The sequence below is a fragment of the Camelus ferus genome, chromosome 23 (genome assembly GCF_009834535.1).
Source record: "Camelus ferus isolate YT-003-E chromosome 23, BCGSAC_Cfer_1.0, whole genome shotgun sequence".
NCBI classification, from domain to species: Eukaryota; Metazoa; Chordata; class Mammalia; order Artiodactyla; family Camelidae; genus Camelus; species Camelus ferus.
Window position 1 is genome coordinate 17,041,245 of NC_045718.1, and position 22,563 is coordinate 17,063,807.

Here is a 22,563-nt window from a genome sequence, read left to right on the forward strand (position 1 = left end):
GTGCTGTGTGGACAGAGCTTGGGCCCAAAGTCAGAAGCTGCTGGCTGTAGCCCTTGAACTCCCCTGACAAATGCCTCTGAGCACCTGCTCTGTGAGGACACTATGGATTTTGAGCAAGTCACGACCACCTTTCTCTGAGCCTTGATTTATTTATCTAGAAAATGAGGGTGGGACTGGAGGATCCCTGGTGTTCCCTCCTGCAGAACATCATTCCTGGGGCCTTCACCACGGCTCACCCCACCTCATCTCCCCCGATGTTCTCCCTACGGTGCTGCCCTCCGGCAGGGGCCCAGGCCACTGTCCGGTGACCACAGGGGCGATGCCAAGAGGGGTCAGCCTAAAGTCACAGCAGCCTAGCAAAGCCATCCTTTGGGACCCGGACGGCCCGAGGGCGAGGTCCAGTGACCCAGACACTGAAGCAGCCAGCTGCACAGTTTCACGGAAAGGGCTTTGTGTTCCAGTCCGAATCCGGGTTCTGGTCCTGACCTGGCACTGCCTAGCGTGGGCCTCAGTTCTCTCACGGATAAACTGGGGGTGGTGCCCACCCCGCCCCCTCCCAAAGCGATCCTGAGGTCCACCCAGAAACCACGGCCATGCCAGTGTGTGCAGAGCCCCTGGTGGAGACATGGGGGCTGTTACTGGCCGGAGGACTCCTGGGGCTTTGCTCCGGGATGCTACACGGAGGCCGGCTTCCTGGCCCCACCTCCAGGTGCTGCAGCCCACGGTGGGGGGGTCGGGGGCTCAGGCTGTTCCCACGCCTCTCTGGGAGGCTCTTCCGTGATCCCCACTGGTCCCACACCCCAGCTCTGTCACACGCTCCCACAGCACAAACAAAGACATCCGCAGCAGAGGGTGAGCGAGGCCCCGAGCAGGTGCAGAGGAAGCGTGTGTCGGGTGGGCAGCCGCCCGCCCCCCTTCCTGGGTCTCCGCCAGCCCCGAGCGGCTGCACGTGTGACTTCCTCCAGCCCCTCCACCCACCGGCGCGGTGTCTGAGGGCAGCCTCGGGGCTCTGGTTTGAGTGGGTGGCTGTGGCCCCCATCAGCCTCTGTCCTTCCCTGCTCAGTGGCCTCTTCCCAATGCCCTGCTGCTGCCACAGCTGGGCTTGAGGCCTGGGGTGCCTCGGAGGGAGAGAGAATGAACGAACTAGTGCAATGTGCGTGTGTGACTGTGGGCGTGAAAGCATGTGAGTGTGTGTGGGGTGTGTGTGTGGTTGTGTGGTGTGATGTGTAGTGTATGGTTGTGAGTGTGTGGTTGTGAGTGTGTGAGTGTGTGGCGTGCGGCTGAGTGTGCTGTGGTTGTGAACGTGCTGTGTGTGTGTGACGTGTGTGTCTGTGTAGATGAGGGTGGGCTGCGCTGTGGCCGGGCCCGCCAGGCAGTGCAGGGACGTGTGGGGTCAGAGTGTGCGGGAGAGATTTCACAGCACGTGTGGCCCAAATAAAACCCTCAGAAACCTCACACTGGGTTGCTCAGAGCAGGACTAGGGGGCCAAGGACTGCCCGGCAGGATGTGAGTGTTTGGCGTCTGGGGAACCAGACTCGCAGACCTGGGCCCGGCCAGTGGGTACCTTCAGGTGTTGGCCCGGGGCCTCGGGGGTCAGGGCCCCAGGGCAAGGATGGCCCCTGGCTGAAACGCCAAGTGGGAGAAGGTCACAGTCCACCTCTCTTTTTACCTCGTCTGCATTTCACTTCTCCTTTCTGACCGACGGGGCTGCCGTGCGGCCCCGGTGCTCCTGCCCCCAGGAGAAGCTGTGAGGAGCGGCAGCCCACGGACAGGCAGGGGACCCTGGAGCTCGTGTCCTCTGGGGCCAGTGCTTGACCAGAAAGAGGGAACCCGAGGGGAAAATGGCAGTGGGAGGGAATGAGTAACACCAGGCAGACCGGGGGCCGCGCTAAGTCCTTCAGGTAAGTCGCTTACCCTCCATGGTAACTGAGGTTTTCTTATCCTCCCTCTGTGGGGTGGGAAGAACATTTCTCATAAGGTTCTTGTGAGGGGCGCACGAGGCAGGCACTACTACAGAGGGCTGGAATGCGGTGTGAGCGCGGAGGAGACCAGCCCTTGTCGTCGGGGTGGAAGTTGTCCCCATGCGCTCGGCTCCATCATCACATCACCCAGCTTTGACCTCCCATGTGGCCAGGCGCCAAAGGACCATCTCCTGGGTTTTCCAGATGGAGGGCCGAGATGCTCAGGTGCCCCTCCCTGTGACCCAACACTGCTCCCCGCGAAGACAGCCCATGAGAATCCCTGGTCCCCTGCACTCACCAGGGAGCCTGCCCAGTTAGAGGCACCAGCCTCAGACATCCTGTTCCCTCTTGCTGAGAACTCGGACCACAGTCTGGCCTGTCCGAGAGGGAGCCACTCCGTAAGAGCAGGGCTTTGAGGAAAGTTACCCTTTACAGTAACTAGACTTTCTGCTACCAGAAATGGTGGAGTTTTGGTAAGATTTCTTTCCTGAATACTGTCACATTCCTGTTGGCATTCTAAGGCTAGAACCCACATATGTGGAAATTTACGACGAATGTTAATGTGATTTATTAGCAAAGACCAGGATTTTAGATTATTTGCCTCCACACAGATAAACAAAGACTTTTGACTCTCGGGAGGGTGGATTGGCCATCCATTTCTTTATCGACCTTAGGAGAGGTTTGCAAGCTTCTAGAACTCCTTGAATTTCACACCTCAGCTATGTCCCTTCCCTTCCTGCTTCAGCTCTGGCCAGCTGGAGGCCGTCTCTCTCAGGCTTGCAGCTTCTCTCTCCGTGCGCCCCTGTCTGCTTAGATACCCAGTCTTTCTGAGATAATCTCTTATTATTTTTATTGCATGAGCTCCTTAGTGGAGTTTGTTATTCCTAAGAAGCTTAGGGGTGGGGAACTCTGTCTCTGCCTTGGGGACAGACCATAACAGAGTCAGCTCCTCTCTGCTGTCTGCTGTTCTGAGGAGAGATGTCCTGTCCTGAGTCTTGGGAAAGTCTTGGAACAAGTCATATATATATATATATATATATATATATATATATGTATACACACATACATGGCAAACCAAAATCAGCTGCTGTAAACAGATTCTCAACCGCGACTGGGTCTTAGTAAAGTGTAATCATTATTACATATGGATTTTTAAAAAGAAAAAAAATCAAGATAATTCAAGAACCTGGGGAAGGTTTTCTTATCATTGGAAATATTTAAGTAGTTCCCAATGGTTGCTGGACACTGAGCATGGTTATCTGGTTTATCATCAACAGCCCCACAGTTGATCGTTACTCTCCTGTCCCGGGCTGCATAGTGTGCCTCCAAAATTCGTCTCTGCCTGGAACCTCAGAATATGACCTGATTTAGAAGCAGGAACTTTGCAGATGTAATTTGTTAAGATGAGATCAGGCTGGATTAGGGTAGGCCCTCCATCCAATGACGGTTGTCCTTGCAAGAAGGTCACGTGAAGGCGCAGGGGGACACCCACGGAGGATGCTGCGAGATGATGCAGGCAGACTGGGGGGATGCAACTACAAGCCAAGGAATGCCAAGGATGCTGGCAGCCGCCACAGGCTGGGAGAGAGACGGGAACGGATTTCTGCTCAGAGCCTCCAGAAGGACCCGACCCTGCCAACATCTTGATTTCAGACTTCTAGCCTCCAGAATGGTGAAAGAATAAATTCCAGTCATTTTAGGCCACCTGGTTTGTGGCACTTTGTCACAGAAGCCCTGGGAAATTAATACCCCTCCTAAATGGATGACTTTTAATTTGTTAGTTACCCCATTCAGGCTACAGACCAGCTTCCTTCTTCAGAGAAGGGTTTCTCTGTCCAGTGTGCTGCATGGGGAGCAGGTGGATTTGGGGTGGGACATATTATGCTTACTGTCACCGATTGACAACATCAGTTAAGAACAATAGAAGGTTGCAGTTTTAGTGACATTTCTTGGCCTTTGATTCTAGGAACCTGGATAAACTGCCTGAGCTCAGGACAGGCTTGCAGGTTATGCATTAATACAGAAGCCATACCTTAATCCTTCAGCCCCAGACATGACTCTTTGGTGGGTCAGAGAGCAGCTTCCTGGGGGGGCAGAGGGTGATAGGTTCTGACCTACCTTGTAATTGTGGTTCTCCTGGAATGGTTTGCTCTCACTGCAGAAGCAGCTAGATAGTCATCCCCATCATAGAGAACAGAGACCTGAACATTGCTGACGACCACGTCTCCTGGCTGGAGAGGAGCCCAAGGCTCTGGTCCTCTGATCCAGGCTCCAGAACCAGGAGTGGGCACGGCACTTGGTGGGGCTGAAGGGGAGACGCAGGAGGACTGTGGAGGGCAGACTGGGGGAGCACGCGGCCTGGAAAGCATTGTGTTCAAGGCCTGGGTAGATGCAAAGGTTCTGCCCCATATCAGGCAGGACTGAAGGCTGGGAAGAGCTCTTCCCCAGAGAGAGCTGCCCACACACAGACACCCCGAGGGAGAGTCTGGGGTGGTGTTGGGGGCTTATAGGATACGGCAAGGTTTAGTACCAGAACCTAGCAATGGCCTCAGTAGACAAAGGGGTCCTTTATCTAATCACTGTCCCCCAAGAGACTTTGGGTCCACCATTCTAAAACCTAAGTCATCATTTAACTAGTCTCCAGCTGGTAGTCCTATGAAGGGAGTTTATTCATTTGATTAATTGAGTTTTGATTCACAGCATCTTGATCTTCAAGGTTACCCCAGGCAGGTGTGAGATTCAAGGTCAAGTATTCCACAGATGCTTTACCAACATTTTGGTTAATGCCTAAGGGAAGCACTGGTTATACCTGCTTTCAGTTTATTCCATCATGAATAGTCTTAATTACGTTTTATAACACAGAGCATGGGGGTCTTGGCCATTGGTGTCGACCCCAACCTGTTCTTTCATGGAAGATCATCTTGGTCCCACTAGCAGGCAGTCTCCTTGCCCCTCTTAGCCCAGCATTGGAGGTAGGGGAAAGTCCGGTTTAGACACATGTCCTGGGGTACCTAAAAGTGCAACCAAAGCAAACTGCCTGGAAAGGGTTGTCTGGGAAACAGACGGTATGGGGACAAATGTGGTCTGAGCCTCCTCGGTGGCAATCACAGTCTTTAATTATTCATTAATTCACATTTTTGATTTGTTAGCAAGTGCCAGCTTGTAGGTGCTAGTTGAAGTACAGAGCTTAGAGGGAAAAACAAACAAACAAACAAAACCTTAGCTCTCTGGAGATCAGCCCCTCCCTGGCACCATCAAACTGCCTTTTTCCTCCCCTTCCACTCAGAACTCTTCAGATAGAGGGGCTGGGAGAATCTGACGACCCTCATACCCTCTTAGGTCTCTGTGAGTGACAGAAAGGGGAAGGACTGTCTCCCCTGAGGTGGGGCTTGTGAAAGACCAGTCCCCATGTACATTTTCTCTTCTTCCTCCTCCTTACTGTAGAATTCTGTCTTCCCCAGGAGAGCAGAGGCTCTTGTAGAGAGATAGGAGATGCTAAATCTAGCTTCAACACTCGTGTGTCTCACATGCTGCCCTTGAGCAAACCACTTCACCTCTGAGGATCTCAATTTTCTCACGTCAAATGTTAAATGCTAAGAACGTGTGTTTACGGCTCCTTGTATGTATGTGCGTGTTACATGAGCCCTAAGGCCTTAGGACTCCTCCCAATGCAGGCGGAAGTGAGTGTATCTGGTGAGGATTTCAGACCATGGTGAGTACACAGAGATGCTGTGGCTTCCAAGAATTCAGTGATGTTTACAGAAAGGCTGCCGGTTGGGTTTGTGGCGCAGTGTCTAGCAGAGCACCTGGGTTCTAGTGAGTATCCAAATACGTATTTTTAATGAAAGAAAGAAGAAGAGAAGATGGAAGGGAAGGTGGGATGGAGAGACACAGGGATGGTAGAAGGGAGAGCCCATCACTGACATCCCAAACTAAAGGTGCAGAGAAGCCCCGAACGGCCCTCCTTTCTGAAGTCATCTCCCCACCCCTTCTGGTCTCGTTTCTTTCTGAGAGGCCCCTCCAGGATCTTAAATCTCCTTCCACACCTTAGTTCTGTTGTTAGGACTCAGCTGCCGGTGGGAACTCCTCATGTCACCTCACCCCCAACAGGAACAAGTAAGCCAGGCTTGGACCACCGAGAAGGGACCGACACACCCTCTGAGGACAGGGAGGAAAAGCCTAGGTGGGGGTGAGTGCAGGCAGTGGAGCCCCCGGAGCTGAGGGCCCTGAGAATCAACGTGATTCTGAAGGTGATTGTCGTGTGCGGAGGGAGGGGCAGCCCGGGCGCTGCCTAGGCTTCTCTGGGGCCGTCCTGGGCGCCAGCGGCCATGTTGTTGGCCTGGAGCAGGAAGGCGGTGAAGGCCGCGTCGGCTTCCTCTTTGGATGACTGGGGGCGACAGGAGAGGAGTCAGTGTTTGGGGCGTTGGCTCCGTGAGGGGGGGGGTAGGAGGGAGAGGACGCACGAAGTATCCTAAATTCCTAATCTTGGCCCAAGCATCCCACGCCCGTGTTGACCCATTGTTCTTATTCCAGCCACCGTGCTCACCAGGAAGGCCTAATTTTGAGAAACGGAAAGTTGCAGCTTCTAAAAATATCACCCTCTGTCTCACTACCTCCTTCCAACACATGGAGTGGAACCACCTCTGTTGCCTGGGCCTGTCCCCGGAAGCCCTGCCCACAGTCACGGCCAGGGCGGCCTGGGCTGGTGTTAGCCACAGAGGTTTACACTCTTCTTTCTCTACCAGCTCAGAGACACAACACAAGGCTGAGGGGGAGGGCTGGTTCCCCTAATTGTTCCAAATGCTGGGGTCTCTGCTGCTGCCAGGCAGAGAGGATGGATAACAAGCACGGGTGCCCGGGGGTCAGGGAGGCACCGGGAGGGGGTGACATATGACCCAATGGCAGGGGTCGCCTCTGGTAGGATCTCACGTGACCCAGCACTTGGTTGGGGCGGAGAGGGGCACCTAGTGACTATAACAGCACCTCCCCCACCCCACGAGCAAATGTCCTCCAGGCCTGGGGACAAGCTGCCCCCACAAACCCTCTAGCGAGGGTGATGACCTGGGTCCCACGGCCCGGAAAGAACACCCACCTAACCCCCAGTGTTTGACACTGAACTGCTGACCCTGCGGCTGAATCTTTAATGCCTTTGCCTTCCTCATCACCCGCCCCCCGCCCCCGTCGTCTCCCTCCCTCCTGCCTGTTTACAGCCTATAAGCATGGCTCACCTCCTGCCTGTATTTCAGCCACATCAACACCACAACAGGAAAGGTATACACCTTGCCCTTGAAAAGTCCTCCTGAATGCTCCCCTACTCTGGCCCCAGCTCCCAACTCCTGAGACAGTGCTTTCTGATGTCTAACTGCAGTCCCTCCTGCTGCATTTCCTCATCACCCACACGAGGCCTCCTTCTCCCTCCTCGCCCTTACCCTTTTTGCCTTCTTGGGTTCTTTGGTCTCCGTGGTGTCCTCAATAGTGGGGGCCGACTCTGTGTGAAAAGCAGGAATGGGTGGGTCAGCCCTCCCTGCCTCCCATTCCTGCCCCGGACGCAGAGTCAGGGCTAATTCTTGCTCCCCAGGGCATGGGCATGCCTTTGAGTGAAGCTCGTACCATCTTTTCCTCCAAGACTCGTCTCCTGAGTGTCTGGAGAGGCTGCCGTGTTATCGTGGGCTCCAAAGTCCCTGGAGTTCTCAAAGTCCGACATGCTGATGTCCGTCCTGTAACTTCTGATTGAAATCCGGTCTGTCCAGGAGAAAGAGGAGTTGGTGTAGGGATAGGGGCCGGGGATGGGCCAGGACAGGGCGTGCTGCTCGTCCCTGGGGCAACCCACAGGAGAGCTGAAGTGGGGCCAGGTCTCTGCCGCTTGTCTCTGACTAGGACCCAAGGCAGAATGGAACGACCCAAGTCTCCTCCCCAGTCCCCTTTTCACAGACAATCTAGACTCAACAATCCCTGGCCATCGTTTATCAGTCTGTGACCTTTCAGTGCACAGCATCTTGTTTTGTCCTCATGTGAGCCCTCAAAGGTGGTTATTATTACCCCTGTCTTGAGCCCTGAGGAACCCGAGGTATGAAATGGGGACACCCGGTGTCACACAGCCCAGGTCTCCCAGCATCTTTCCCTCCTCTTCCCAGCAGCTCTGTCTCCAAACTTAGACCCTGAGCAATGGACCCGGGCTTCCAGAGACAGCATTTGGACAGCGGCACCTAATGTAAGTTTTGGGCACCTGTGGGTTTATCTTTCCCCATCTCACTTTCCCAGACCCTTGCTTTGAGCCTATGAAAGAGAAAGGACCATGACAGCTCCCTGAAGGGCTGCTGAGCCAGGATGGAGGGTTTGGGGCTGGAGGTGGGGGACAGGGACTCACCGACGTTCTTCCTGTGCCGCGCCCTGAGCACCCCAATCACCACAACTCCCAGCGCCAGCACCAGGGCCACGGGCACCAGGACGGAGACCAGCACTTTGGAGCTCCTGCCTTGTGCTGCAGAGCTGGAGGAAGGATTACGTTAGCCAGTCGCTGTGAGGGAAACCGGGGGTCCCAGGAGGTGCTGGCAGGTTGGCTCCGGCTAGTTCTTCCTCCCAGGTCAATCTGCTCCCCTTCCTCCTGCCACAGCCTCTGAGCTCCATTCTTCTAAGAAGCCCTCCCAGACATGACAAAGGCAAAGACGGGGCCTTCCCTGCATCCCACCCAGGCCTGGGAAACTGAGCTGAATGGTGATCGCTGCCCCAGCCCCAGAAGAAGGGCGGAGCACAAGCCGAGGCAGTGAGGGCTGCCGCCATTGTCCAGAGGTGGGCAGGCTCTCCTCCTCGGACCTGGTGGCCCAGCCCCAGGCCTCTGGTGTCTGGAATGTTCTTTAGGTGGGAAGCCCCAGATCCCTCCTTACCTGCTGGAGTCTGCAAGTACTCCGCTCCCACCAGCTGGGTCTTCAACTTTCTTCACTGCCCTTTCCTCCGCAGAAAGGCTGGGACCCAGAAGAACTTTGTTCTCAACGTCCCTGGCCCGTGGCTCTATGGCAACCTCCTCACCAGCAGCACTCGCTTGGCGGGCATCCTGGGTCCCTGGAGAGAGCAGAGTGGGGCTGGGTTACGGTCTTTTCTCTGTGTTTTCTGCCCTTGAGGCCAGGGAGTCAGAGAAGCGGGACCTCATCAGGAATCCCAGGCCAGGGTGAGATCTCAAGGTGGCTGGGATAGGGTCCCGGAGGGCACCAAGGGGTGGTGGTCTTCTCTAATTTGTCACGGATGATCTCTGTCCCATTAAGACCAAATTCATTTCCTACAAGCTACAAGGCTCCGAATTACAGATCCGGCTATGCGTAAGGGCTGACCCGTCATTCGCGGACAGGGAGATTTTTTTCCCACAGCTTTGAAACCCTGCCAAGGCCTCCTGACTGCAGGGCTGGGCACCATAGTGCTGCCCCCTGGTGGTAGCGTGGCTAGGGTTCCCTCGTCAGTGAGCCAGGATGCTGACATGGTAGGATTTCTAGAGGGACTAAAAATACCCTCACTAGGGATAAAACATTTCATGTGATATTTTTAAAAGAGGCTTAAAATGCAAACTTGCCAGCAGAGGTTGCCCTAATTTTCTTTATCAGACCTTGAATCAGACCGTGGTGATCTGAGTCTCTTTGAGCAGGCTTTGGCAGACTAAGAGACATATAATTGTGACTTTGACATTTCTGTATATAGAAGGAGAGATCTACATAGAGAAAGGGCTTCAAAGTGGCCTGAAAGGGCAACCATGGGGCTTGTCTTGAAACTGAAGTTAAATGGCAGATCCACTATTTTTAATTAGTTTGTATGTTTTGGGGGATGCTCTTTTGGGAGGCCTAAAGAGACTATGTGGGGGCTGAAATCTCTCCCTTGCCCCCACTTTTTATAGCCAAACCCAGGGACCACCCTTGATGGAGACACTCTTAGGCGGGAGTCTTTCGCTGGGGTCTCAGGGGGATGTGGGCCTGGCCCTTGGACACTCACCCTTTACCCTCGTCTCCACCGCCACGTAGACAGCCGCGGTCTCTCCGTACTGGAGGCCGTCCTTCACCCCGCACCAGTACCAGCCTTCGTCCTCCTTGGTGACGGGGTTCAGGTTCAGGGAGGTGATCTGGCTCTGCTGGCTGCAGTTCACGAAGGCTTGGCTGGCGCCCTGGTCCTGGCTGGGCAGTGTCCTGCACCCGGTGTTGCTCCATTTGCACCAGTACTTCTCGGAGGAGTAGAATTTGCATGGGAAGTGGCAGGGCAGCTTGAAAGGCTCTCCCAGCCAGGCAGTGACGTTCTTGGATACCTTGAGGCTTGGTTCTCCTGGAGCAGGGAGATAGGGAGAGATAGGCACAGAAGTTGGCACTGGTGATGCCACAGGGAAGTGACTGTGCGGGGGCACCTTTGTCCACAGTCCACATCCTCTTTGGACAGTGTGGTGACTGAATACACTTCCCTGAACACTTAAGCACTGCAATTGTGTGCCTATGTGGTAGATCAGCGAGGACCGCCGTGATCAGCCCAGTCTATCACAGAACATAGACCCTGCCAGGGACTTGCGTTCACTTTCCCTGCTGTCATCTTCTCTCCTAGACTCAATACAGAGCTGCGCTCTACCCCAGCTGATGCCGCAGATAAAGAGGCCAATGTTCTCGATAATAGGAGGTGTTACGTGTGGTAGCTTGAAGCATGTGAGGTAAGGGATGATGCTTGTTAGAGGTGTGAAAATGTGACCTCTCGACAGGTGGGCGCTCTCCTGAGGCCCGTCTCACCAGCATGGAGGTGGGAGGAAGAGTGACTGGGGCATGATGCTGCAGCCGACTGGAGGCATCCTGGGGCTGCCTCCCTTCCCTCCTGCCCCAGCTCAGCTCTTACCTTCAACAATCTTGAGCTCCACCACGGACCTCCAGCTAATATCGCCGTTGGTCAAACACCAGTAGAAGCCGGCGTCCTGGGTGGTGAGCTGGTTGAGTATGACAGTGTAGACGCCGTTGCCCGGCTCCTCATACAGCATGAGCCTGCCCTCGTACTGCTCATCAACCAGCCCGTTGCTCTCCACCAGCTGCCGGCAGCGGCCGTTCTGAGTCTCTTCCCAGCGACACCAGTACTTCAGGCTATCTTTCTCCTTAGGGTTGTAGGGGCAGGACACGACCACGGAGGATCCCACCACACCCTTCACCACCGAGCGGCTTTGGGGAATCTGGGTCTCTGGAAGCACAGACAGAGGTGGGATGGAAGAACACAGCGTGGCTAAGCCAGGGTGGAGAGTGGGGCTTAGACCCATCTTATCACCCTCCGCAGAAAATGAAAGGGACTTGCCCAGTGTCACAGAGTTCACAGCTGGAGCCATGTGACCAGACTCCAGGGACCTTCACCACTTCACTGAATGAAGTGCCTCATTCCCTATCCCCTCCAATTCTGAGCAGAGACGGGAAGGAGGTTAAAGAGCAATGATCAGCCTTTCTCCTCGGGCTTCTTACCAAATCTCCCCCCGGGGACGTTTTTGTCTGTTTCTGAGCCTGTCCCACAAAAATGGCCAGATGGTTTTTCTCCAAATTAAGAAAATATATTTATAATAGTAGGATTTGAAATGTGTAGCAGAGGTAAGTTTAATTGTAGAGGACGCCAAGGGCCATCTCCAAGAGAACCATGGCCATCCTCCCAGGAGAGAAGCTGAGCTTCCATGAGAACCTGGGGTGACAGAAGATGCTGAGGGGCGTGGTGAGGGCTGATCTGGATGGAGAAACAGTGCACAGGGGGCGTGGGCCCCACGGGAAAGTCACAAGGGCAGTGACCTTGAACCACAGGTGCTGGTTTGCTGCTTCTCATGAGGGTGACTCTATGCAGAGCACTCCAGGTTGAGAAGGAGCAGGCATTTAGCCAGATCGTGCTGAATAACAAATGAACCTAAAGGATGTTGGAGGGGAGAATTTAGAAGCTGGGGCATTGGCTTTCTGGCAAAGCTGTGAGACCCACAGAAGCCAATCTTTCTTCCACCTGAGTGTGAAAGATGAGATGCTGTCCTGCTCGAGGGTCAGGGAGATCCTGTGTTAGGTCCTCCCCGTGGCTCTCTGAAACCCAGACAATCTACAGGTCTGGTCTCAATCAGGGGCTTCACTCCCTCATTCTTATTGATCAAGGACAGCCGTCCAAGGCCTTTTGATAACAGAGAAGAAGAGTTAGGAGATCACACAAGACAGAGGCTATGTTTTCTGGCTCTCGCATACAGCTGCCCACGGAGCATCCGGTCCAGGGTTGATCAGCGAGCAGACATTGTCAACTGACAGAGGAATATCAGATAGGTTCACAGGGAGTGAGCGAGGCTCTCATCTGCCGGACTGCCCACCCCTTCCCTCTCCCCGTCTCAGGTCTCACCTTCGTTGACGAAGAGTTGCCAAGCCTGGGTAGACGAGCCTTTCTGGGGCACGCCGTCAGAGTCAGCTCCGCACAGGTAGAGCCCTGCATCCTCTTTCTTCAGGCCGGTGATGTGCACAGTAAAGCGGCCGTTGTTGCCGGTAGTGAGCAGAATCCTGCCCTCAAAGTCAGGAGACTTCGTCTTCAGTGTGTTGATGACCACATCACAGGCTTCCTCATTTTTCAGCCGGCACAGAAATTTGGGCACACTCTTCACCTCGGGGCCCAGGTCACAGTCAATGGTCACTGAGCCCCTTAGGTCTCCATAAATCAGCTCAGGATCGGGCTTCAGCACTTGGAGGTCAGCATTGCTCTTATCGGCGCTGGAATCCTCCCCCGCCTGGCAGACGTACATCCCAGCATCGCTGAGCTGGATTTGGTTGATGACAAAGCTGAACACTAATTGGCTGGTACCCTGAATACTAATATGTGCTCTGCCCTCATAGCTGGGGTTCATATAGTTGTTGGTGTCGGCGATGAGGACACAGCTCTGGCTCATCATCTTGCACACCGATTTCTTCTTCTGCAAATTTGCAGCCTTGAAAGGGCAGCTGATGGTCACTGTTCTGCCCAGATCTGCTGTGTAGACTTGGACATCATTTATCTGCCCAGGACCTGTGGGATGAGGGGCGGGGGGCCAGTTGTGATTTTTTTCTTGCCACATAGGACTGCTCAGTGTTGCCAGTGAGGGGCTGGGTGTGCCTGTCACCAGGAGTGCCCTCTTCCCCCAAGGGATGCTGTCTTCCAAGGCTCAGCTGCCTCCTCCAAGAAGCCTTCCCAAGCTGGCACTCATCTCTCCCTCTCCTGTTCCCCGTTGAAACTTACTTACCCTGTGTCACTCATTACATCCAATCCTGTGGTCTTTGGGCAAGAATCAATCATTTAATTTATGATGAGAGTTTTTTGTTAATTAAAATTTTTTTATTTTAATTTTCTTGGAGGGGAAGGTAACTAGGTTTCTTTCTTTCTTTCTTTAATGGAGGGACTGGGGATTGAACCCAGGTCCTCGTGCATGCTAAGCATGCACTCTACTGCTGAGCTATACCCTCCCCGCTATGCTGACAGTTTTGATGGACTAACGGATCTCAGGTAAGAAAATGCATCTTAAAAGAAGTTTTGTGGTGACCCAAGGTCTTCATCTGAAGGATGCTCTAATAGCAGGGATTTAAGGCTCCCTCTGAGTCTCTCCCTGCTCACCAGCCTCTTGTCTCGCCCGCAACAAATGGAACGAGAGAAGCTGTCCTCCTGATGATCCTCCAAGATACAGCCTTAGTAAAACCTGACAATATTTTAGGCCCTGAAAACCTAGATCCAGCCGCCCTCCCCTCCCCTCCCCTCAGCAGACCTATCTGCCTCGTTATCATATTCTATTATGCAACGTCCTCCACACCACATGGACCCACGGCCTTCCTCAGCCCATGCCAGGATGCCCTTCCCTCTTGGGAGATTCTACCCTTCGAGCCCTTCTGTTGCCCCTGAGATGATTCCCTCTCACTTGGCCCCGGGGTCTAAGAAGCCTGGACTCTCACCTCGGCTGACCTCCAGGCTCACATCGAAGGACAGGCCTCGGCTGCTAATGCCCAGACCACACTTGTAGCGCCCGGAGTCATTCTGGGTGAGCTGGACGACATCTATCACGAACGTGCCATTCTCCGGAAAGTTGGTGAGGTTGGCTCTGCCCTTGTAGTCGTCGGAGACATACCCCCCCGAGGAGATGAGGGTTGTGCAGCGGCCCTTGGCCTCCTGCCGGCACCAGTATTTTCGAGAATGCCGGTTGACGGAGGTGGATGGGTAGAAGCACCTGATGGACACCGAGTCGCCTTCCACCCTGCTCACCTCCCGGGGGCCGAATATGGGACTCTTCATGGAGACCACTGTGGGGACACAGACAGAGGCTTTCTGAGGCTGTGGGAGGTCCAACCTGCTGAGAGGATCCAGACAGCCCACACCAAGAAGATGAATCTTTCCTCCTAACACACACCTTCTGTGGATAACTTACTATGTGATACAGCTAGACAGTTGCTGCTTGACAATTGATAAATTGCAGTTATTAAACATCTACTAAATCCTAGTCACAATTCATTAGCGATAACCACTTTAAGGGCAACGGAATGGCCAACTTATTTAATGATATCCTTTGTGTATCTATATTAAAAAAGCCCCCCCCCACCATGGGGTGCTACACTGTTGCATTTGTTATCTGTCATTTCCTTGTTTTTCTAAAAACGCTTTATCAATTACTTTCTTTTTTTCCAGATAAAAATATTGAGAGCCACAGGGGCAGGGCATTTTCCCCAGACCCCAAAGCAACTCATAGTGATGCCTAGTTCAAGGTCAAGGTCTTTATTTATTTTTTAATTAAAAAAAATTTTCAAGGGGGAGATAATTTAGGTTTATTTATATATTATTTATATGGAGGGACTAGGGATTGAACCCAGGACCTCCCACATGCTAAGCGTGTGCTCTACCACTGAGCTACACCCTCCCCACCTTTTTCTTTATTGCCAGTGAAGTCCCTTCACCGGACCCCTGGCTTTGAAATCAGGAAGTGCCATTTCCATTCCTGATGCTCAGTTCTCTTTCACCAGTCCATTTGCGGAGGTGGCCTTTCTGCATTGTCTCTGTGGCTCCTCCTCAAGACAGGGCAAGCTTTACAAGGGACGTCCCCAGGGGATGGGCCTGATTTCAGGGTCCCCAGAGAACTGGGTCTTGCATGGGGGTGGGCTGGGACCTGGCCGACGCACCTGGGAAGACAACCAGCAGGCAGACGAAGATGAAGAAGCGTGTCATCGCTGGTGGCTCCCGCAGGGCTGTGTCACTCAGATCAAGCTCCTGCACAGTTGCTGAAAGACAGTAGCACGAGGTTGTGAAACTCCTGTGTTTTCCAAGACTGTGGACCTTGGAGTTCCTGTAATACCTGTTTGATTTTGTATCTCCAGTAACGGACATAAAACCTGTTGAAGAATGAATGGCTCCGCCTTTCCCATTACAGTTCAAAGTCCCAGCTTCCCATAGGGATCTTTGTTCCTTGTTAGTTATAAGTAGAGTTTTACCTTCTTAACTAAGCTGCAAGCTCCTTTGGGATAGGAACACAGGTGTCATTTCCTCTGTATCCCTGTCCGGGAGACACGGGCCTGGGACAGATCTGTTCTCAGGAGCAGCTGGCCGGATAATCGGTTACTTCCAAGAAGCAGCTGCATCTCTCTGTTTTGACTGCCCTCCCTGTGTCCGTGGGGTGTATTTTACAATGCATCATATGAGTAAACTGAGACTTACCGAGGAGGCCTAGTAAGGATTAAAGTTGTAAATTTAATGATGATGGTCGTAATCACCACCGACGATTCCCCTACCTTGTTCCAGGCACTGTGTCAAATAGTGTATGTGTATTGTCTGTTTAAACTTGACATCGCCCCTAGGAAGTGGGTATTCTTATCCACATTTTATGTAGGAGGAAGTGAAAGCTTAAAGGCCAAGTGCTGTGCTCAAGGTCATGCAGGGATAAAGTGTGGGGATAGGTGGGGTGGGGGTGGAGAAGGTGGGCAAGACCTGAGCCCAGCTTTGCCTGACCCCAAAGTCCGAGCCCTTAGCCTCTCTCACTGCACAGGACTGCCCCTCAAATTCAGTGGGATGCTCACTGCTCGTGCCCATATCTGTTATTTCTAGAGCCCCCTCTGCTTATCAAAGCATTGCTGTTTACACTATTTCAAACCATTGTCATTTATGCTATTTCCCCGGAGCTTCCTAAATTCCCTTTAGATGAGGCAGAACAGTTATAATTACAACCATTTCATGGATAAGAAAATCAAGGTCTTGAGACTCTGAGCGATATGCCTATGATTTCCCAGAGACTCAGTTACGGGGCCAGGGTCAAAACTGCAGGTGTTATGGCCTCTTTCATTCTGCCAGGCAGAGGCTGGGCAGGCGAAGATGGAGAATCCAAGGTAAGGCCACTCGGAGGGTGCAGCGCATGTGGACTTGGTCACATCTGTGGCCATAGTCCAGAGTCTATGAGCGCCCCAGGGCCCAGCCTGACCGCAGGACCCAGACTGTAGCCTAGAGGAGGAGAGAAGAGACAGGAGTCCCCACTTTCCTGCGGACTTTGGCAGGTTTTCAACTTTGGAACGGACTTGATGTTGCGAGTGTGAAAGGAGAAAACTGTGTTCACAAGCGCTAGGCAGGAACGAGAGCCCGTGAAGATAAGGAAGCTCTAAGCGGCAGAGAGCTCGGGGAACCATCTCTTAGTCTCCCCTTTCTGCCTTGGCCCTGCTTCTGCTCCCAGAGACGCCCTTTGCCAGCTTAAGCCAAAGACAATAGAGCTGTTTATCTTGGTTATTTCCCTTCCGTGGGGGAATTCCCAGCAGGAACCCTTTTTATTTCCTTGTGGAGATAAAGGTATTCTGTTTCTCCAGTTCTTTGGAAGGGTAAAGGGAGCGGGTTAGGGGAGGTGGGGACAGATGTGGGTGTCAGGTGGCAGCTCGAGGCTCTCTTAATTCCGGTTAATCGTCCTGGAATTTTCACACCAGGCCAATGATTAACTTCTGGGTTTGGGGCCTTAGCCAAATGCCAGCATCAGCCGCCCCAGCCCGGATGCGATCGGGGGATGCTGTCTGGAGGACCACTTGACTGGGCACCACAGGGGCCATGGGATTGACTCCCAGGTGGGAACAGGGGAGTCTCTCTCTTCTGGAATGCTCACTGCAGAGTTTCAGGGCCGCTCCCCCTGCTGTTTGCGCTGGCCTAGGGTGCAGTGGCTGGCAGGAGGACACAACGCCTCGTGCTTTGAGGAACCCAAACGCGTAGCAGCTCTCTTTGATCCTGGTCCCTGTTCTCACCTGTAAATCAGCAAGCTTCCTACTATTTCTGTAAGACCGGAGCGGGTGTTCCCATAGGCTGAGCTGGGGGATGCAGCCCCCCCTCTGGATTGGTAAAAGCCTTTGGCCCTGGGGTACAGAGAGTCAGATGCCAGGTTTTCCAAAGTGGGGGTCCCAACTTCCAGCCCAGGCTCCTCTCATTTGTGACAAGCTTGGACAGCTGTGAAGGTCCATGTGGCAGGGGGTGGGGGAGATGCACGCACGGACCCATTACCCTTTGCATGGCCTCACACCAGGGTTGAGAGCAGCAGGCAGGCAGAGAGCCTGCCTGGAGGGCAAATCTAGCAGAAACTGACCTTGGGAGGGAGGCACACAGTCCAGTCCCCAGGAAGACTGGACCCTTCCTGCGCTCCTACACTCTCAAAAACAGAAAATCTTTGCTCAAAGCTAAACTTGAAAAATTTCTCTGCTAGCAGCTGAAAGGACCCTGGGCTTTGAGAATCTTCGGTGATCCCTTCCTCTCAAAACCAGACTGTCTCCCAAACCTGGGAGATTCAGGTCTCAGGGAGGCCCCAGTTTCACGGTGGCTGAAGCTGGAGTCAAAGGATTTGCTTAAGGAAGGAAAGAAAGAGCATAATATTTATTGGGTATCTACTGTGCTCAAGATGCTCTGTTAGCTTCTTATCTAACTTCATCCAACATCACAGCAACCCAAGAGATAGACAACAGCTTCACAGTGCAGATGGGAAATCTAAGGGTTGGAGAGATTCTTGGCCCCAAGACTTCACAGCAGAAGGGGGCCGGATCACCACCCTATTATCACTGCTTGGATGAACAGAGGATCCTGTTCCTTTGGGATACACGTAGGCTAGTATGTCATGCATGAAGCACCTTTTCTGGTCCTTAAAATAGGAGCTGTAATTTTAGTAGGGAGGTAGTGATATCCTAGGTCATTCTCATTTTACCAAGTTACTGCCCTTGATATATTCATAATGTGTGTCTACACAACTGTGGATTGAGGTGGGGTGTAAGCTGTGCCGAAGAATAGAGGTGATCTCCTTATGAAATTAATCTAGCTAGCTCCCCTTCAGTTAGCGTGACTGGTCGTCAGCTCTTGTGGCTTGGAGTCAAACCCCTGTCCCTCTAATTGTAGGTTTTCTCTTTTCTTCAGAGGGAGCAGGACCTCGTGGACCAGGTCCTGGCTTGGTTGCTGCTGAGCACATGGCCTGCAGCAACTCTGAATGCTCCATCCATTTGGTACACAGTAGAGGGTCAGCTAGGGGCTCTCACAGTCCCTGGGTTTCCGAGGGGACAGAAAGCAGGCACTGTAGGGGCTCTAAGTCAATTTGGCAGTCTCTGACAACATCCTGTGAGTGTGAACTTGGGGGAGCAGAAGGGTTGGAACTCAGAGGAGTGGGGAGCGGCTGGTCTGGCTGGGGAAGGGGCTTTCCTTGGCTTGGACTGGCCGGCCAGGAGAGGCACTGACTGGGTCCACATGGGACTCTCACGCCCCATGGGTGAGGGGCCTGAGCACAGACCAGAGCGAGTCAGGAAACCTCAGTGTCACTAGGGGAGGGGAGCAGCCTGCCTGGTTCGGAAGGGCCTCGGACTTGTGGGAGGTTCGGAGAGGTTATGCAGTTTGTGCAAGCCCTGGAATGTGGGAGAGTCTCCAGGTAAAGGCAATGTTGGAGAAAGGGACTCTCCAAAAGACTGGGAGATGGAGGAAGGGCAGCCACAGGGGTCCAAAGAATGTGTGAGCCAGAAAGATCCAAGACGTTCTGGTCCCATCCCCGTCAAAAGTGGCCTGCTATTCACGCAGGACTGAAGCAGAAATTAAGCATTTGGCGTATGAGTTCCATGAAGCTCTGGGAATAAGCCTCGTAGATTTTCCACGAAGACTTAGGACCTCTGTTGTGGAGTCCATCCCATTCTACCCCAACGTATAAGTGTTTATCTCATCTGCTCTACCAGATGGCAAGCTCCTGGAAGGCAGGGCCAACTGAGATCAATCGCTGCCTGGCGAGGACCAGCTGCTCAGCAAAGATCGATCGGACTGAGAGTGGTTGGTTACATCCTTATTTCCTCTCTGAAAAGGGCAAAGTCAGGGCTGATTTCTCTTACTTTGCCCAGTGCCTCCTTGGTTCTGGGCACTCAAGGGACAGTCGTGTGAAGAGGCACCTGGAGGATGGAAGAGAACCCAGAGGTCCAGAGTCCTGCTCTGTCACAAGCTACCAGAAGAGCTCTACCATGTGGCCAAAATAAGCTGGCTCGAGTCTCTCACCTGTACAATGAGCACTGTGGCTCCTGACTCTTCTAGGCTGAAGGGCTACCGTGGGATGGGGGAACATGGGGGAGGGGCTGCTGGAACAACGCATGTGGGAGCATATCAAGTGCTCTTCCACCATGAGAGGTTACAATTACTCCTAAGCACAGGAAGGTGGAGGACCGTGCACTTGACTTTCACAGTTACCATGCACTTGGAGAGAAGCACAGAGCATGGACTCCTCACTTGGCTATCAGCTCTCTCACTTGGGGGCTGTGTGATTTGGGGCAAGCTGTTTAATGTCATTGAACCCCAAGTCCTCATCTGTAGGCCAGAGATAATTGGACCAGCGAATAACAGGTAATAGAGAGTTGCCGTAAGAATTAAATGATGAAACATGTGTAAAGTCCTTAGTAGGGTGTTCGGCTTTTAAAAAGTTAGTTTCTTGTCCATATCCTCTCTGAAATCAGCACAGTCTCCTCTTTTTCCTGTCCTAGAGTGAGAGGAGAACAGAAGTCTGTTTGCTGAGCATCCTTCAAAGTAGGGGCTGAGCTGTTCAGTTTGGACCAACGTGGCCTGAAAGAGGAGACTCGCTATGGATTAGGTTAGGAATTGAGGGATTATAATTGTAGCTAGCACATACTGAGTTATGTTTGAGTGCTTTACATGTGTTAACTCATTTAATCTTTGCAGCCACCCTAAAAATTTAAAAAATGGGCAAACCCATTTTACAGATGAGACAATTGAGGCCCAGAGAAGTAAGAAATTTGCCCGAAGTCACACAGCTGGTAAGTGACTGGGATAGGATTCCAATTCAGGTACTCTGGATCAAGACTACATGCTCTTAGTCACTATGCTGCACTGCAGAGGGTCTAAAAGTTGAGAAGAAGCCACCAAGAGGGGAAGGAATGGGACATCCAACCTTAGAGGAGAAGTTAGTCCATTCTTTCCTCTCCGCTTTTCACAGGAAAGGTAGTTCCTGTGAAGAGACTCTACTTAAACTCAGAGGTAGGTGCCAACAGAGAAATTTCTTCCTGAAAAATAACAAAGGCTGCTATTTATTTAGCACTTACCATGTGTACGGCATGTTACATTCACTTCCTGTAACCAGACACATGGCCTCCAAAACCTTCTGCTCCATCACTGTGTCAGTGCCATAGACTTTGGGATCCCGGCCCCAGTCCACCCTGAGAGGGGTCAAGACATAGATGAGGGGGGTTTCTGCTGAGCACATGCATGCATAGTGCTACCTTTACAAAAGGTGGGGATTTTGCTTTTCAGGTGATGTCAACATGTCCCCATCAAAATGGCTGTACCAAAATGTCATCGTTTGTACTTGCTGGGTGACCTACACCACTCACATTAACTCACAGAGTCTTTGTTTCCTCAACTGTAAAATGGGATTACGATGCCTACCCTGAGTAGCTCCTGGGTTTGTTTCAGGTGGGAAGGAGATGAAGCCGTGAAAGCCCCGGAAAGCCGCTACCATCACACTATTTATAAAATAAAGCCACAGAGTCCAGAGGTGCTAAGAGACAGGCAATGATCACAGAGCTGGTTGCTCTCCTGGCTCCTGGGCTCATTGCTCTCTCTGCTACATCGCCACGTCCAAGGCCAGGGAGAAGGATGGATGGAGAGTTTCAGTGCTGGCTCCGGGCAGACCAGATAGCTGCCTTCTACCCTAAAGCATGAATTGGCACATTACCTCTCCAGATGTTCAGGGACCTGTAATTCCCCTAGTGAAGGGGGAGAGTGATGGCAAAAGCTATGGTGCAAAACATCGCCAGTAGCTTAGGTGGGCAGCTGCAGAGAGGGAAGTGGGAGCAGTGAGGATGGAGCTTGCCTAGCTGCTGCGCTTGCGAGGGAGAGCCCCAGGGCTATCCTGGGGATGCTGTCAGGATGAACCAGGGGAAAGCTGATATCTGAGGCCTCCTGGGTGCAGAGCCGGGAGGAGCGTCAGGACTGTGGAATGCAGTCTGTGCCTGGGAGGGGGCTCTGCCCACCTCACTTTTCCAGGAAGGACCTCAATACCTTAGCAGGGCACAGGATGATACAGTGACACACATTTTACCTTGGTGTGGCAGGAATCTGCAGGACCAAAGCTGGGTTGAAATTAGAAAGGATCTCAGAGTCTCTTCGAAGCCCAGAACAAGGGGCTGCAGGTGTCCTCACAGAAAGCTGGAGGTGGAAAGAGTCAAGGACTGAGAGTGCCTGCCACGCGCCAGGCACCGCATATGCGTTACCTTATCCGGGTCTGTCTGGTGCTCAGTAAGTCCTGAAGTAATTGAACTGAGTTGAAAAACACCAAACAATTGTTATTCAGCTCTAGAGCTTTCAAACCAATTTCACATAGATTTTCTCATTTGAATCTCACATCAATCTTAAGTGATAGGCGATTTTTTTCTCCCCATTTTACACATTAGGAAACTGAGGCGCAGGGAGCTAGGAGGTGACCCGCCTAAGGTCACAGTTAGAGTATGGAGGAGTTAGTCGGGAATTCAGAGACCTAACAAGAGCAGAACTACACCTGCTGACCCCAGACATGCCTTCTTCCCACCGGCTGATCTTTCCCACGGGCGTCCTTACTCATCTCTCCGGGATGTGCCCCCCATGCTCGGGGGCACGGGCAACAGCCATGTCCGCCTCTCCCCACTGTCTGTAGGCTGGGAGTCGTGCATGCAGAGGGCATTGCCTGAGTCACCATCCCGGGCCCTTCCCAGATGGCATCCTGTCGGGGACCCCAGAGCAGCCACACTTACTGTTAGTTACTTCCTTCTATCCCGTCGACTCAGTTTCAGGGGCACAGCCTGCTGGCCAGTCCGCAACCCCTGCCTTTCTAGAAGCCACCAGCAGGACACTGGATGCTGCTGCCAAAACTGAAACTGTGTGCAGTGCTTGACCCACACCTGGGCTCTTAAAGGGACACTCTCCCAGGGGCATGGCGGCTGGCCAGCGGCACGTGACTCCACAGATCCCTTGCTTTCCTTTCCTTTTGGCTTTCCTGGCTGGCTCCATTTGCCTCCCCTTGACCTTGGGGACTCTGATACTTGGGAATCCTCCATCTTTGCAGCTGCGAGATGCGAGACATGGTATCAAGCATGAAGAGTCTGCCCTGTGGCTTCCCAGCTCCAAGATCCTA

At 52.8% G+C, this 22,563-nt stretch overlaps 1 protein-coding gene and 1 long non-coding RNA gene across 3 annotated transcripts; one reads left to right on the forward strand and one right to left on the reverse strand.

The window, feature by feature from the left end:
* Nucleotides 1-1,708: 1,708 nt before the first annotated feature.
* LOC116659416 lies at nucleotides 1,709-10,659 on the forward strand. Its single transcript, XR_004314796.1, has 3 exons — nucleotides 1,709-1,901; nucleotides 8,099-8,172; nucleotides 10,530-10,659. It is a non-coding gene; the product is annotated as an uncharacterized LOC116659416 (long non-coding RNA).
* On the reverse strand, nucleotides 5,056-22,338 carry PIGR (polymeric immunoglobulin receptor). Of its 2 annotated transcripts, XM_032467066.1 has the most exons (13): nucleotides 22,184-22,302; nucleotides 21,496-21,602; nucleotides 20,498-20,611; nucleotides 15,095-15,193; nucleotides 13,880-14,224; nucleotides 12,312-12,965; nucleotides 10,812-11,144; nucleotides 9,936-10,259; nucleotides 8,846-9,020; nucleotides 8,329-8,450; nucleotides 7,572-7,703; nucleotides 7,391-7,449; nucleotides 5,056-6,348 (listed from the first exon to the last, which is right to left on the reverse strand). In XM_032467066.1, exons 4-13 carry the CDS (start codon nucleotides 15,138-15,140, stop codon nucleotides 6,253-6,255), a joined length of 2,286 nt encoding a protein of 761 aa, XP_032322957.1. In that variant the 5' UTR covers nucleotides 15,141-15,193; nucleotides 20,498-20,611; nucleotides 21,496-21,602; nucleotides 22,184-22,302; the 3' UTR covers nucleotides 5,056-6,252. The 2 variants fall into 2 exon arrangements, with proteins under 2 accessions (XP_032322957.1, XP_006182326.2); XM_006182264.3 differs by lacking the exons at nucleotides 20,498-20,611; nucleotides 21,496-21,602 and having other exon boundaries at nucleotides 22,184-22,338.
* Nucleotides 22,339-22,563: the final 225 nt, after the last annotated feature.

What these genes read in the sequence shown, in the direction of transcription:
- PIGR (XM_006182264.3), bottom strand. Translation starts at nt 15,140, where the DNA reads ATGACACGCTTCTTCATCTTCGTCTGCCTGCTGGTTGTCTTCCCAG. An exon ending in CCTGCTGGTTGTCTTCCCAG is followed by an intron (nt 14,225 to 15,094) that starts GTGCGTCGGCCA and finishes GTGTCCCCACAG; the next exon opens with TGGTCTCCATGAAGAGTCCC. An exon ending in GGTGGAGACGAGGGTAAAGG is followed by an intron (nt 9,021 to 9,935) that starts GTGAGTGTCCAA and finishes TGCTCTCTCCAG; the next exon opens with GGACCCAGGATGCCCGCCAA.